This window comes from Gavia stellata, chromosome 1 (genome assembly GCF_030936135.1).
Source record: "Gavia stellata isolate bGavSte3 chromosome 1, bGavSte3.hap2, whole genome shotgun sequence".
NCBI lineage: Eukaryota > Metazoa > Chordata > Aves > Gaviiformes > Gaviidae > Gavia > Gavia stellata.
The window spans coordinates 105,467,752-105,484,779 of NC_082594.1; the positions used below are offsets into that span (position 1 = coordinate 105,467,752).

The 17,028-nt window shown below is 41.3% G+C and overlaps 1 protein-coding gene across 1 annotated transcript in view; it reads left to right on the forward strand.

Moving 5' to 3' along the window:
* APP (amyloid beta precursor protein) overlaps positions 1–17,028 on the forward strand; it is a 238,051-nt gene that overhangs the window by 150,556 nt on the left and 70,467 nt on the right. Inside the window, exon 8 of the mRNA XM_059824454.1 lies at positions 10,207–10,340. Within this exon, the coding sequence (XP_059680437.1) occupies positions 10,207–10,340 (134 nt within the window). The remainder of the gene's footprint in view (positions 1–10,206; positions 10,341–17,028) is intronic.

A 17,028-nucleotide genomic window follows, 5' to 3' on the forward strand; every position in this document is an offset into this window, starting at 1 on the left:
CTCTTCACCTTGATCTGAAAAGGTGGCTTTGTTCTGTCATGCAAAACCTCAGACCTTCTCCACTATCAATGAATTTGACTGATGCTCTGAAGTCTGACAGAAATGATTTGTCTCTTAGTTAGGAGCGCTACTGTCCAATTTTTTCATTCATCACCCAGCTGCATGGGAATTGATATATAATTGCCCTGGAAGTAGAAGGCTTTAAGGATCTTGTTACCAATTCCTTCAGCCTGACAGACCATGTGCTCTCTCTCTATTGATTTTTAATAAGGATGTTCAATACTGTCTGCAGTTTCTATTCAATATAAGGATTTGAACTTCTACTGTGTGACTGGCCTTAATGGCTCCTTTGAAGTCATTAGGATCTGTCAGGCGGTTAATTCAGATTTAATGACCTCAGAATGGGTATGTATTGACAAGAATAAGCAGAAGATGATAAATAACTGTTATCGAAGGAATTATTTCCGTCTTATTGTCAGACTAAAAAGTAATCTATTGTATGAATTTTTTCACTTGTCTCTTAATTGTTGCTTGTTAAACATCCTTAAAGCTATAGGAAGTATATTATCTTTTTTTAATAAGTACTGTTTTGAAATTACGTTAATGTTCAAGTCTTAACTTGGAGACAAAAGGAGCTTCAAAGCTGGGAAATTCCTTCCCTTAAATGTGCTTCGTTTGTCAGCTGTTGCATAGGAGACAACTCTCCCAGCAGCTCCTGCAGCCGCAGTGTGGTGTGTTCAGAGTGGAGTGGAATTCGTGCGGCTCTGTTTTCATTTGTTCTGCATCTAAAACAGGATTGAACTGTACTCTGGTGGCACAGTCAGATTTTTGAAACTTTGATGTATCATTAAAATGATCTTTTATAAAATAGGGGGGTTTATCATTGTACTGAATTCCTGTGGCTAACATCAAAGGGAACCAACAGGACTCAGCGCTGTCAGTTGCCTCCTTCCTTGCGTAAACCCTGAAACCTAGTAATAAGTTTAAATGTCAACATGTATTGTTTTATTTTTGATAATTTTAGGGCATGATCACAGATTTTAGGTGAATTTAGGTAGAATAGTATTTATTCTCTAGGCTAAATTTTCTAAACTTACAAACTTGCTAAGTCTCTGATTTTTAAGTGGCAGATGCTTTATTTCAATTTCAAATGGAAGATACGAAAAGAAACAGACACTCTAAAAGCTACAATTCCGTAATATACATGGAATTTTACACCCTCTTAAATATAGATTGAAATATTATACATAAGACAAGGACTAATATGGGGGATCCGCTCTTACTGCTTTTCTTATAGGCTAGCTTCAGCTTGCCTACAGATTAGTATGGATCTGTCCCTGATAATTGATGAGGTCAGTCTTACTGTGTTTCTGGTTCATGTTCTTAATGAGGGAAAAATTCATGACCTCTAACGTTTGGCAATGTCCAGTTTAATTTCTCTTCAGAGGTACTGCGAATAACAGTCTGCACCTTTTAACAGCAAAGGCTTATAAGATGATACTCCTGTTATCAGGAATTTCCTATATCCATTTGTTACTTGTTTGGGATCTTGACATCTCCGTAGTTAGCAGGGAGTAAAATGCGTTGGCAGCTAAACTTGCATGCCAACTTTCAGAGCATGTCTAAGGCATTAAAGAGCTGCAGTACATTCCTGTAAGCAGAATGGTAAAATATAACCAATTTTTAGTTAGGTAGCACGTTTTAATCCTTTGTCTTATTTACTGGGTGATTGCTCATCTTATCTGTACAGCTACAGAGACCACTTGAGCTTGAGGTCAGGTAGGAAGCTCAAAGGCAGAAAGCAGGCCATGTCTAGAGCATCTTCTTCTGGACTAGGTGATACTGAGCTTTTGCTGCTCGTGAGCTTTATGGGGGAGTTGGCAGGCCTCTTGTCTATAAAAGCAGCAGAGTTTGCAAGTTGCTTCATGCCAGGAATGCATTTTTTTGGACAATGCGCTTAGTGCTGGAAAATATTTGTTACAGTAACTAGCTACAGTACTAATTTGTCACAGGACTACAGGAGACACAATTTAAAATACAGAAGTCTAGTGCTAACATTTCATATCCTAAAAATCTGCCTTTATAGGTAGTGATATTGCAAGGAAGCATTTCACATAATAAGTAGGAAGTCTGTTATTTGAATTAATAAAAACCCCAAAGTTATTGCAAATTTACTAAGCCAATCACACTAGGACAACCTGTTGCTTCATCACAAAGGCTCTTTATATTCAATTGTCTTACTGCTTCCCAAATTAGCAGTAAAGGGGACATTATCTCTCAAGACTTTTCTTAAATGTGTCCCTCTTCCACCATCTCCAGTGTGAATTGCCTGTATCTGCTGGGTGTTATTTTCTCTGGCATGAAAACTCAGCTGAATCATGTGTCTTGGTGAAGTTGAGGCCAATTTCGAATAGTGTAGATGAAATCTTAAGAAAAACATATTTTTGCGGTTTTTTATTCACTGTGAGTGCTTAACACTTACCATTCAGTGCCTAGGAGCTATAATGGGAATAATTCTATTATAATCTATTTAAATTGTTAATTTTGGCTACCACCTTTAGTGGGTGCAAGAGACTAATTTTGGTTCCACAGTTTCTTCATCTATATAAATTCGCACTCATATTTCACCCTTGAACCACACATGGAACCAGTGTTGGACTGGGCCTTTTTAAAAAGCAGTTGGGTAAAGTTTAGGATTCAAAAGTAAAATGATGCAAGTGTTTTCATATACAAGAGTTAGACTACTGATTATTTCAAGCACTAGGAATTTTATTAATGTAATGTATTGTTGTAGACACTCTTTTTGCTGTAACTTCTTTTGTTGGGTTTAACCACAGTTCTTTTTTTTCACTCTGTGGACTTGATGACTTTTGTTTACAACCTTGGCAGAAGGCATGTTCAGGAGAATACTTCTAACTTGTATTTGTTCACAGCAATCTCATTTGATGTAACAGGTGAAGAATTTAATGGGGGTTTTTCCCTCATAAATATTTAGACTTACGGTGACAAATCAAAAGAGAATGACCTTGAAGCAGAGTATTGCAAAGATGCTTGAGGAAAGTTTGCTTTCGGGACCTCCTCCCAAGCATTAAATGAATCAAAGAACTCGGGGGGCGTGATCTGAGCAATTAATGGCCAAGATGAGTGTCAAATGGTTATGAGCAAAGCAAAATTGCATTTGTCAGGGCTGGTGAAAAGGAAGTTGCAGTCATGGTTGCGAAGTTCTAGCTGTGCATGGATAGAAAATGTATCTTGAAGTTCTTGCACAGAAGAACTCTTACATGAGAAAATTTAATTCGAACCTAGTTTAGGTGGCAAGTATCAATTTTAGTTCAGGCAATAGATGAGGAATAATGAGAGTATGGGGTTTTTTTTTTTTCCTCTCCAAGAAGTCTCTGTGAGGGATTTCACTAAACTGTCTTTTAAGCTGCCTATTGTTTTGATGCTATGCCAACTATTTGAATTATAACATACCAACAGAAGATAGGATCAGTCTTTGCAAAGTAAAGTTCAAAAGGGAATGTAACTCTTAAACATGTGATTTCTCCACCTCAATACACTTAATTATGTTTTCAGGCCAAGGTTGCTACATTGACCTGTAATTATTCTTTGAGTACTAATGCAAGTTATGAAATATTACAGAAACTGTACACAGTATTTTATAACAAAGTAGTTTAGCCTTGATGGTTAATGAAAACAATGAGATAACCCAACTGTTAAGAAAGGAAAGAACATCCCTCTGGAACACTGGGTTCTTTTTCGTATGTTAACTCTCTTCATATCACCTGTGCCTGGAATCTCTTTCAGTTAAACTAGTAGACATTTTTAAACAATGTGCTTTCTAATCCACTTTAGGAACATTCATCAAAATTTTGGAAGCTAAGAGGCAGCTTGAAATTGAAGGTGGAGAAGTTAAGTCTCAGAACTGGTGATTCTTTTTACTGCTTCGGATGTGATCGCTGAGCATACAACCACTACTTTTACAGGGGGCTTTTTTTTCTGAATTTAGTACCAACATGCATATATTTTTTTTCTGGCAGAATAACATATTTGTCTTAATTCGGTCTGTTAGTCCAGGTTTTGTGCTTTCCAAGTCCCTACCATTGTAGTCAGAATTCCTCAGTTTTTATGAAGAACATTTTACTTTCAAAGACTTTTTGCATGTCTTAAATATAATTGTCAAAACATGAGGATAACGCAAATGTGCAAGACAAATAAAACCCAGCTGAATGGTTATGTGATCAGGCTGAGTGATAAATATGTAGTTGAAATGGGTAAGCCTTAACATCAATGAGAAACTTAATGGGAGTTTGCGTTATTGAGCATCTTTGCTGAAAAAGCGGGCAGCTGGAGTTGAGTGGCCTCAAAGACAGGAGTACCAGGCTCTGATCATGATCAGCAGATCAGCACAGTTCACTGCTCTGCAGTTAGCTTCCACGTGGGGAGATGTGCTGATGAGCCACGAGGTGAAAGATCTGGCTCCCAGAACTCCTGCCAGTCTAGGGGTGATGCCAACCCTTGGAGCACAGCAGTGCTGTCTGTTTGCCCCCAAAACCCTAAAAAGAAACCAGCAGCAGCAACAACCTGTCGTTTACAGGTAAAATACTAAAACTGGGGATATGTCTGGTTTTCATTCTCACATGGTCTCCCTTGTGCAGTTGACTGTGAAAGGAACTCTGCCCTCCCCTTTATTCTTTAGTTTTAGACAGGGTTGAGAAAGTGGTCTTGGTGAAAGCTTGTATGAAGAGAAAGTAATTAAAAGTGAAAGGGAATGGCACTTTGCCTGCTGGTCCTCCAGCTTACAGTGCTAAGAATGGGAATAGTTGTCTCCATAATGTAGTAGATTATAATTTACATATATAGTACGTGAGTACACTTACTGTTCTGTGCCCCAGTATTCATCACTACTAGAAAGCATACCAGTTCGGCACACACTGTTCTCTAAGTAATTAAATTATATTAAACTTAACAACTTCTTATGTAAAAACTCATCCTTGTGCATCCTTTTCCCTATGTTTAAAATAATGCTAATTTGCTACAATCTTAGATAAACCTTTCCCAGCCTTCATTTGTCTTGTATCATTCAGTCGGTAATCTGTCTGTTTTGTAATAAAAAGGTAATCGTTATTTTCCTTCCCTGTTGTTTAGATTCTGTTCATTGGTTTTGCCACCCTGCTGTAAGCTGAGTAGCTTATTCACAAAAGAATGGGGATACCATCTTGTAAAAACAGCTCATTTCACAAGGTAGCAGTAGCAGTAACAGAAATCCTTCTTGCTAAAGATATTCCATACGCATTTGTGATTGTCAGAAGTGCTATAATTAGTTGTGATCTTAGTCAACAACCGAAAGCTTTGATCTTAATCCTTCATTAATGAGGCAGTTGCCTATGTGGAATTCAGAGGCAATGAATGCATCCACTGAATACTTCATTGTAGTTGGGTAATGCTCTCATTTCAAATGGTTTCCCATCTTATATGCAACAGCTAATGTCATTCAGAAAAGGGGCGTCTACTAATTCACTTCATAGGAGGCTGGTGAGCGACTGTATTTTTCTTTCACTGGAGAGGCTGGTATGGGCTATTTATTTTTATGTGAAATAGTAAAACAGGATCTGTGGGCATATTTTTCTTGCCCTTTTTTTTTTCCTCCCTGGTCTCCTGATATGTGAGGATTGTTGTTAAACAGCAACATGTGTAGAGCATAATTTCACTGTATTATTGAACCTGTGTCTCCAGGAAGGTTAGGATTTTAAAATCTAATAAAAATTTTTAAAAAAATCTATTTGGGAATTGACAGGTAAAAGGAGTGCAAGTGTGAAGAAAATGTCATCTGATACCACATTTCTTCCACACCTGTCAACGCACACTTTTTGGTCAGTCTTCATGCAGTAGTAGAATGATTTACCGTATAAAACAAACAACACATAGAAAATGAAACCTTTTTCTAAGAGCAGATGTGGTCAAAAAATGAGATCAGGCTACATGTAACTGATGTCTGACCAAATGTTCCCAATTTACTATGAGAAAACATGCACTACATCTCTAGAAACAAAGTTCCCAAATGTATTGGAGTGCAAAGGATAGATTTTGTGCCAACAGCCATGAAGAAATTTGAAAATGTTTCTGCTTTATGCAGAAGAAGGGAGGGTCAGTATTTTTGTAACTCTTGTCTTTTTTTCTTGGGGGGGGAGGGTCGGCTGTCAGTTATCATTATGTTGGAATACCAAGGGTTTTTTAACATACTGTTGATAATTACAATTTTTTTAATACTGGACGGAGAAGTCACATAATCATTTGCAGGCTTTGTAAATACAGGGAGCGAAATCTTGTAGGGTTATTTTTTTTAAGCACACTAGTTATTTTTTGTCAGAAACATTCCTGATTTCAAATTACATGAATAGCTAACCACTCATAAAAAGACCGCTTCTGAATCGCAGTTACAATAGAAAACAAAAACATATGTGACATTTCATCTCACCTTTTAGTATTTTCGTAAACATATGCACTGAACTTCTTTTTAATGAAAATTATCTCTGTGTTTTTAAGAGTTTAAACAGTGTCTCTGTTTGCAGAGGGAGATGTGGTCAGTGTTGGTAGGTTGGTTGGTCTTTGCGGCCACCAGCGGCCGAATAAATGTTCCAGGAGCAGTAGGCTGGCTGAGTCCTTATAGCTGGTTTTGCACAAGTTTGGCTTGCTCTGATGCGTGCTGAGCGTGGAGCGGTGCCAGCAGCAAGCAGGGAGGGAGAAAACACCCGTTTTACCCCTTGCTTTCACGCCTGTTCACCGGCTGGGTTTTGGAAGGAGGTGCTGAAGCAGGATGTTTTCAAGGATGCTTTTGGGTGAATCAGCATATCTTTGCATAAGTACTTCAAATACTTAATTACTACTGAAAGAGGGTGGCTTATTTCTGGTCTGGATTTCCAGCCTTATTTCTGCCTAACTTTGGTTTCCAACCATCAGACCTCAGTTGCATCTTTCCGATAAGCTGTTGTCAGAAATCTTTTCTCAGTAGAGATTTTCTAAATCAAATTAGTAGTCCACTCCTTGGAGGGTGAGTGTAACTGATTGAGCTTCTTACCCATGAGATGGGTTCCCCAATCTCCCATCAGCCCACATGCCCCTTTCCAAGCCCTCTTTCTTTTTGGGAGCACGTAGTGGAGAGCCCTGTGTGGCGTTACACCAGCCTTTTGCTTTTTGCACAAGGTCAGGGATAGTAGCTTTCTCCTCCTATGGAGTATTGCTCTTCATTAGCATTACCCTCTTTAGCGTTAGCTTGAGAGAGCAGGTTGTGGTTGGATATCAGTGTACTGCCCGCATCCTGTCCTGTGCTCCTGGGCAAGGCCTGGCTGTTTCAGGCGTCCAGGTCTGTGGTGTTTAATGCATCGTCTTCGTTTGATTTGGTTTTGCACAGCTTTTGGAGGGGGCTGGGTGCTCTGACATCCTTGGCACCAGGCACTCAAATCAGGGTTTCCAGACCTCAGCACCCACTACCCTCACCAGTTCAGAAACACACCAGCGAGCATCCCGGTGGGAAGTAAGTGTATTGTCTGAAAATCTGGGCCGTAAAGGCTGCGCATGCGAGACGGAGCTTTTGAAAATCAGACCTTGAATGTACAGGTGGCTTAACTGATCTCAGTGCAAATGCTAGTGACCTTTTTTCCTGTTCAATAAATTAAAGGTTAAATTTGCATAATTTATTGGGCAGTTATTTAGCTTGTCACTTCTTTCCACTCACATTTGTACAGACTTCAGTTCAGTTGGAGATGGAAAAGGACGATTAATGCACCAGAGCTCTCCCCCATTCAATCTTCCCGTGCTAAACCCTGCTGTGTCCTGCAGAGTCAGCGATGGAGGGTGTAGGCAGGGGGAAATCCTCTTCACACAAAGCCTGATTAAACCGTGGAAGTCATTGCTACACCATATTGTGAATGTTAAATCTCATGCAAGTTTTGGGGGGGGAATAAAATTAGAGTCATGGAGGGAAAATCCAGCAAGGTTAGTTAAACATTGCAAAAGAGAATTCAGTGCTCTTGCCTGAGGGTGTTTAGTGAACCCGCGTGAGGAAACAGGAGCCTGGAAGGGATGGCCTTTGCTCGGTCTGACGCTCTTCAATTTCTTCCTGCTTTGAAACAGAATTTTCTTTTCATGTTCTAAATGGAATTAAAAAGTACTATACTTAACTGCAGCTTCAGGAAAGATAAAGATTAAATTAATTTGGTGCTTGAGAGATAAAAAGGCAAAGATATTTAGAAATACGTACTTCTGAGCATTACAGAAATGTTTTCACCCAGTCTGAGCTTTGGGTGATTTGTTTTTGGAATTTGCTTACACTGGCTGTAGCCTTTCTGGCAGGCAGCACTGCACCCCAGCAGAAACCACATTATTGTTGAAGATGGGTCATTATCATTAAGAGTTTAAAAAGAAGGAAAATTTTTATGCTTTAGTAACAGTATTAGAGACTAATTGTCTGAAGTTGTAGAGTTGCATTCTATTTTTGTAATTTTTGTGGCTTGTCAGGAAGCTTATTTGTTCCTGTTTGATTGTTACAGTACTTCAGTAACGAAGTTTACAATTCTACAAAATATAAACTTGTAATTAAATATTTATGAAACAAATGTAAAAATGGCAGGAGAAGTGATAATTTGCACTACTTAGGACTTCTCAATTGGATTTTTTTTTGGTTGCTTTTAGATTTGTTTTGTTTTGTTTTGAGACAAGGGAGGCCTTTCCTTTGATCCAGTGAGTAACTTACAAAATCCATTGTGCAATTTATACCAACAGCAGCCAAAACCATTCATGCTTATTGCAGAGAACATGTAGAGATACTGCAAATGCAGCCAAATCCAAAGGCTTTCTGTTAATTTCTGGGATTGTTGTTTGCTTTGCTTTTGGGGTTATGCATCTAAGGTAAAATTGGAGGCAAAGTTTGGATTTTGGCTTAAGTGTTTCTTAAAATTTGAGGATATATTTCATTGGGACTAACACATTGCACTTCTAACGGGTTATTTATTTATTTAATAATTTAACATAGGTGTGTTTATATTTCTACTTGTTTTGGAGAAAGTAGTCGTAAATAAATATTGGTTGTTATTACTCAGTGTGATCTTCAGATTAAAGATCGCTTTTGTTGAAGACATTGAGAAATTTTGGGGGTGTGGGAGGGTCCTGGGTTTTTCCCTACCTGTGTTAGTCTATCTACTAAAATGTATTACCTCTGTAAGTGAAGTTAACTATAGTACATGTAGTCAAACGCGTTTTGAAAAGAATCCTGCTGAACTATGTGTACGGTCTTTGTTTCTTTGTCAGAATTTTTAAAATAACTTTGCAATTGTTGAACTAAATGTGACCAAGGAAATGAAACTAATTATATAATAAAATATTTAGGGACAGTATAGTTGAAATGAAATAGTTGATCACCATTGGAGAGCTTTTTAAATTGCTGCTATGTCCTTAGCACAGAAATGTTACTCTAGTTAATGTAGGGGTTGTTGGACATCACTGCATAGTGAAGGAACTGTTGTTCACTCTGCTTTAATTACCCCAAATGGAAATCTTTCCACTACCAGTGTGATAGGCATTGCCTAGTTATCCGGCAGGAATGGCTAGCAATCAGTGCAAGCTTGCTGATTATTTCCAGCATCCATGAGGGGTTTTCTTCATCAAAGTTGTTCCAAATGAAGTAAATATCTGTGAGGCCAAACTGTCACTAAGGGATTTGAGGTATTTCATTAGGGTACTGTGGGGTCCATAGGTGCTTTAAAATGTATTTTCATTGGCACTCATGTGTTACAGTTTACCTTTTAAAAATAAACTAATATACAAAGCATGTAACTTCGCAAGGGACTTTCTGCTGGCTTAGGTGCTTTAGTCATTGCCAGGCTTTTTTTTCCTTGGAATTTTTCCTTTGGCAGCAGTTTCTAACCTGTTTGAATAACATTGCTTTGTTCACTCTGACGGGTTTCTCCTGGTTTATAAAATGGGGCAGGGGCTGAAATCCTTGTGTATTTGTATTATTTGCTGCGTGTAATATATCCACCTAAACCATATTTTTATATCCTCCTCTGAGGTTAAACGAACGGCTTAATTCCAATGGAAATTAGAACAGATGTTCTTGCTTGGTCCGACCAAATTTTACCTGTACTAAAGTAGAAATTCTGCTTTTCTTCCCCCTTCCTTCCCTCTCCCCACCTCAAAATTTTACCTCAGTCCCTACTACAGCTGCTAGCACTCCTGATGCTGTTGACAAATATTTGGAGACACCTGGAGATGAGAATGAACATGCCCATTTCCAGAAAGCCAAAGAAAGACTTGAAGCTAAGCATCGTGAAAGGATGTCTCAGGTAAGGGGAGATTTCCTTATTCGTAAATATGGGAGTTTTGTCTGTCAAGTCATAAGATGCTTGGCGTCCTTCATCATTTCCCAAGGCTTCAGCCAGCTGCCCTGCCTATTGGCAATGTTGTAAATACACCATTTACTGCCTTTCTGACTCTACCTAAGAATTCAGTGTATTTGTGGTTGGGTTGCACCTGCAATCACAAGTTGCTACAGTTACTTGTGCTGGTAAAAAGGAAAAAAAAGTCTGTTAAAAATTGCTCTCATCTTTGTGGAAGAATGTTTGGTTTATGAGATTATTCTTATTTCTAAATAAAGAACTTGGCCACTGTGTTAGCCATCCTTCCATTGCAGCAGCTGAGGGAAATTGCCTGTGATTAGCTGTGTTCTCTGTGTGTATGCATACATACACGCACAGGGCACAGAGGGTGCCCTGGGGTAACATAAGATCACAGAATCACAGAATCAGTACGGTTGGAAAAGACCTGTAAGATCATCGAGTCCAACCTGGGAAAAAAAAAAAAAAAAAAAAAAAAAAAACCACACAACATCAAAAAACCCACAAAAAAAAAAAAAAAACACAAAACCCACGCCACACAACAACAATAACAAGCCACAACCCACCCAACACCACACAGCACCATGTCCATCAAGCTACATCCCACAATGCCACATCCACACGCTCCTTGAATACCTCCAGGGAGGGTGACTCTACCACCTCCCTGGGCAGCCTATTCCAGTGTTTCACCACTCTCTCAGTGAAGAACTTTTTCCTAATGTCTAGCCTGAACCTCCCCTGTCGCAACTTGAGGCCATTTCCTCTAGTCCTGTCACTAGTCACTTGGGAGAAGAGATCAACACCCACCTCTCTGCAACCCCCTTTCAGGTAATTGTAGAGAGCGATGAGGTCTCCCCTCAGCCTCCTCTTCTCCAGGCTAAACAACCCCAGTTCCCTCAGCCGCTCCTCATAAGACTTGTGTTCCAGACCCCTCACCAGCTTCGTCGCCCTTCTCTGGACACGCTCCAGCACCTCAATGTCCTTCTTGTAGTGAGGGGCCCAAAACTGAACACAGTATTCGAGGTGCGGCCTCACCAGAGCCAAGTACAGAGGCATGATCACCTCCCTGCTCCTGCTGGCCACACCGTTTCTGATACAAGCCAGGATGCCGTTGGCCTTCTTGGCCACCTGGGCACACTGCTGGCTCATATTCAGCCGGCTGTCAATCAACACCCCCAGGTCCTTTTCTGCAGGGGAACTTTCCAGCCACTCGTCCCCAAGCCTGTAGCGTTGCCTGGGGTTGTTGTGGCCGAAGTGTAGAACCCGGCACTTGGCCTTATTGAACTTCATCCGGTTGGCCTCAGCCCATCGATCCAGCCTGTCCAGATCCCTCTGCAGAGCCTTCCTACCCTCAAGCAGATCAACACTCCCTCCCAACTTGGTGTCATCTGCAAACTTGCTGAGGGAGCACTCTATCCCCTCATCCAGATCATCAATGAAGACATTAAACAAGACCGGTCCCAAAACCGAGCCCTGGGGGACTCCGCTTGTGACCGGCCGCCAGCTGGATTTCACCCCATTCACCACAACCCTCTGGGCTCGGCCATCCAGCCAGTTTTTTACCCAGCGATGAGTGTACCTGTCTAAACCACGGGCCGCCAGCTTCTCCAGGAGAATACTGTGGGGAACAGTGTCAAAGGCTTTGCTGAAGTCCAGGTAGACAACATCAACAGCCTTTCCCTCATCCACTAGGCGGGTCACCTGGTCATAGAAGGAGATCAGGTTGGTCAAGCAGGACCTGCCTCTCATGAACCCGTGCTGGCTGGGCCTGATCCCTTGGGTAACCTGCACGTGTCCCGTGAGCGCCCTCAAGATGAGCCTCTCCATAACCTTCCCCGGCACCGAGGTCAGGCTGACAGGCCTGTAGTTCCCCGAATCCTCCTTCCGACCCTTCTTGTAGATGGGTGTCACGTTGGCAAGCCTCCAGTCATCCGGGACCTCCCCCGTTGACCAGGACTGTTGATAAATGATGGAGAGCGGCTTGGCAAGCTCCTCCGCCAGCTCCCTCAGCACCCTTGGGTGGATGCCATCAGGCCCCATAGACTTATGAGTGTCCAAGTGGCATAGCAGGTCGTTAACTGCTTCCTCCTGGGTCATGGGGAGCCTATTTTGCTCTCCATCCCTGTCATCCAGCTCAGGGGGACGGATACCCTGAGGATACCCGGTGTGGCTGTTAAAGACTGAGGCAAAGAAGGCATTAAGTACCTCAGCCTTTTCCTCATCCTTCGTGACAATGTTCCCCGCCGCATCCAGTAGAGGATGGAGATTCTCCTTGGTCCTCTTTTTGTTGTTAATGTATTTATAGAAGCTTTTTTTGTTGTCCCTCACGACCGTGGCCAGGTTGAGCTCTAGCTGGGCTTTCGCCTTCCTAATTCCCTCCCTGCATGACCTAACGAGGTCCTTGTATTCTTCTTCACTTGCCTGCCCCTTTTTCCAGAGGTGGTAAGTTCTCTTTTTTTCCCCAAGCCTCAGCATAAGCTCCTTGTTGAGCCAGGCCGGCCGTCTTCCCTGCCGGCTCTTCTTACGGCACATGGGCACTGCCTGCTCCTGCGCCTTCAAGATTTCCTTCTTGAAGAGGGTCCAGCCTTCCTGGGCCCCTTTGCCCTTCAGGACCGTCTCCCAAGGGACCCTCCCGACCAGTGTCCTGAACAGGGCAAAGTCTGCCCTCCGGAAGTCCATGGTAACGGTATTGCTCACCCGCCTCCTTACTTGGCTAAATAATGAAAACTCTATCATATCATGGTCGCTAAGCCCAAGACGGCCTCCGACCTTCACTTCACCCACCAGACCCTCTCTGTTCGTAAACAGCAGGTCAAGCAGGGCACCTTCCCTTGTAGGCTCGCTTACCAGCTGCGTCAGGAAGTTATCTTCGACACACTCGAGGAACCTCCGGGACTGTTTCCTCTTAGCTGTGTTGTACTTCCAGCAGACATCCGGTAAGTTGAAGTCCCCCACAAGAGCAAGGGCTTGCGACTGCGAGACTTCTGCCAGTCGCTTGAAGAACACTTCATCAGCTTCTACGCCCTGGTCGGGTGGTCTATAACAGACCCCCAGCAGGATATCCGGCTTGTTGGCCTTCCCCCTCATCCTTGCCCATAAGCATTCAACCCCGTCGTGACAATCATCCAGCTCTATACAATCAAAGCACTCCTTGACGTACAGATCGCATATGTTCATCTAATGGTCTTGAGCCTCGAGGTAACATGAAATGCATCTAAAGCCAAAGAAAAGAGGAAGAATTAGTGCTTTTGAACTGAACCAAAATCCAGCTGAATCAACCCTTTTCTTTCCTTTAACCAAAAAGATTTGTGTAGCCTGCAATTGTACACTGTTTTTAATCCTATCGAACACTAAGAGATGAGCTATCCACTCTCTCAGAAACAGGGTTTATAACAGCAACGCCAATAAAAAAATTGTCACAGTTCTGCTCTAATAACAACAAAGAAAAAAATATAAGAGGTTTAAAGGAAACCCTGTGGTGCATATTTGTTTAGGATGGAACAACGGCAAAAATGAATGTCGTATAACTCAGATGCACTGCATATACCTGTGTAGCTATTTTACTATAATTTTTCATTGTAACTTTGTTTTCCTGTTGCATTTTCAGTGTTTCTGTGTATTACTGACACATTAACCTTTAGCTCTGTGCTAAAATGTTTGAGCAAGCCTGAAATCAAGCTCTTGGAGTAAGTCCCCGTCTGCTGGCACTGTAGCTATGCCTGGCATTTTTCTAATAAGCAGGGCAGGGCATCTTACCTGAAGCAGTCATCTGATCAGTGCAAACCACATGCCGAGAATATGACACTTAGTAGATAGGAAGATATGTGCTCCTCATCTCCCCCACTTGGGAAGCGTTGTAGCACAGACAAGCTGTCTCCTCCGTAAATAGAGAAAATAGTGCCAATTTAATGCCTTTTAAAGTGTTATCATTTCCTTTCCTCTGGAAGATTAACAACTTCATTAAAACAACCACTGGCCGCGGTGTGAGCACTGCCGAGTGTGGGTGCGTGCAGCGCCCCGCTGGGAGCCGGCCTGAAGCCGTGGGGTGAGTTGGAAGGGAGGTGAGAAACAGCTCGTGAGGCACCTGTGTGCTGTGCTCCTGCCGAGGGAGCGGCTCATCCCAGTCCTCTTCGTAACAAACTTCTGCGTGCCTGTAGTACTCAGTTTGGGAAGGACAGGCTGGAAATTGGGAGGATAAAAAAGGTTGTGCACACAGTCTGCCCGACAGAGGAGAGAGATCCTGCCCCAGCCAGACACACGGAGGGTTGGCGGGTAATGCAGTCGTCAGCCTGTTATTACCACCCCTTGAAATAGCCTTTTTTTTAAAAAACACTGTAGGGGCGGGTGTCCTGAAAGGGAAGGACAGTGCGAAAGGCAGATTTCCCTGGAACAGTCCTCAGATTCTCACCGCGGTTTCAGATTTGTCTCCAAAATCTAAGTATGTAGAGTTTAAGCTGAGTAATTAAGGGCAGCATTTGGGTGAACTGTGTATTTTCTATTTTCTACAAAGCTGATGGTTTGTGGAAAAGAGCTAATCGAAATACAGGCACCCAGAAAACATCATACAGAGAGACTGTACGTCGGTGTTTGAGGCCAACAAAATGAACTGGGAAAAGCACCAAACCGTAGCATCAGAAAACTTCCGTTTAAATGCGTGGTGCACTTTACCACGTGCATTTGGGGCGACCTCGTAAATGAAGGCTGTGGTTCAAGGGTTTGACTGAAGATCATGCTGGTGCTGTGTGTGCTCTGCCCTCATTAGCATGTTCCCAGCCATCCTTTCTGTCAGCACTAATGAGCGTACAGCTGCGGGGTGAGGCAGGTCAGCTCCCTCATCTCACTGCAATGTCACTCTTCAAAAAAAAAAAAAAAGGTGAAATAACCAACTCTGGCCAGTTCAGCAAGCTAAATCAGACCTGGGAAAAACAGCACGATAGGTACATCAAGCAAGAAAGATCTTTGATCTCTAATTTGCTTAAGCTGCTTATGAAATCACAGCTTAAAGTATGTATGTCTTGAAGTACACACAACCCCTGCAGAGCTTCGAAGAAGAGCATTAACTTCAGTTTTTAAAAATTAGTTTTCCCTTCTATGAGTAATGTTTTGTACAGTATTCAACTAGCCTCTTCCAGTTAACATTTCAAATGTTTAAAAATTGTAAGATCTTATGGAGAAGTAGAAAAGCCAGCTAGTTTACCATTCTGTTTCCTCATGTGAGCTGTGATATATCTGTGTCCCATACCACTGGCCTCCTCTTCTGGCAATTTATTTAAAAGTTGCTTTTTACATTTTCTATAAAGTCAGGTATGTTCTTAATACGTATTTAACTAAAAATTGGTTTGAAGCAAGTTAACAATTGAGAGTCACTAGCTAAGTCTTCCAGCTGCACTGAACATATTTATTATTCTTTTTTTTTTAACTCAAAGTCCAGTTCTTTCAAAGCTGAGAAATGGGGGCTTTTAAAGCAGCAGAAATGCCCATTTTTCTTTTATTAAAAAGAGAAGAAATGATCAGTGGTTTTAGGAAAATGATCAAGTCATTCTTTAATCTTGATAAATTTCACAATCTGAAATAAATTGCTTTGTTCACAAAATACAGGTACTTCTTTTATTTAATAAAGCAGCTAGTTTTAAAACAGTATTTGATTTGATGCACACTTTGCAACAGACAATTAACTAAGAAAAAAAATCAGATGCATTCTAGTTCGCATATAGAATGTAATCATCTAAGGAGTAGGAAAGTTTATCATTAAAAAAATTAAATTGAAATTAAATATTTTAATCAAAACACGTCATCAGGGAAAATGTAGAGATTCTGTATATCCTCTTTCTGAGATTTCCCTTTATTTACCATGAAATTGTGACAACTCGTGTTTCTTTTTCTCTTGCATAAAGATATTCACACAGGCAGAGACCCAGCTTCTGTCGGTCATTGTGTCAGTTCATAGTTCACAGCTCCTAAAAGACTCTCTTACTAGGGGAGTCTGTGCTCTTTTTGGACAATGACCTGATGCACCTCTGGTTCAAACTGTTTTAATCCCTTCTTCTCTTAAGTGTCCGCCTCTTTAGACTACAGACCAAGAAAGTTTTTCTGCCTTTACATCTGCACCACACCTGGAGCAGCAAGGCTTATAAACTTTCCTAGGCAGTACTGTAAAGAGAATTACATTAGCATACAATTTTAAGCTTTTCCCAAGAATTATTAATACAACTCCAAATAACAGCAAAGGTACATTCTCATGCAAACAGGATAGGCATTCAGTGATGTATGTGTAACCTTTAAATGCTTGCTATTCTTTGACGTATAACAGGGAGAGATTATGCTAACTGATTGCAGGATGCCGTGGTTCTTGTTTCCCGTTTTGGTACAATTCCACTTTTCCTTTTTCTCTTTCCAGTTTGTTAACTCCTGTACAGCTCCATCACTTAAATAGCTGCTGCTAAATAGCCTGGTGGAACCAGATATTGAACCTTACTCAAGGGAGCAGTATATTTATACATTCTCACCTCAAACACCTTGTGACATCCTCGTGTCTTAAATTTGCTCTTCCTCTGGCTGTTTACAATATTTTTGGAATCATAGCATGTACAGTACTTACGGTAGGAACTTAATGATACCTTGTCTCCTAGAATAGTCT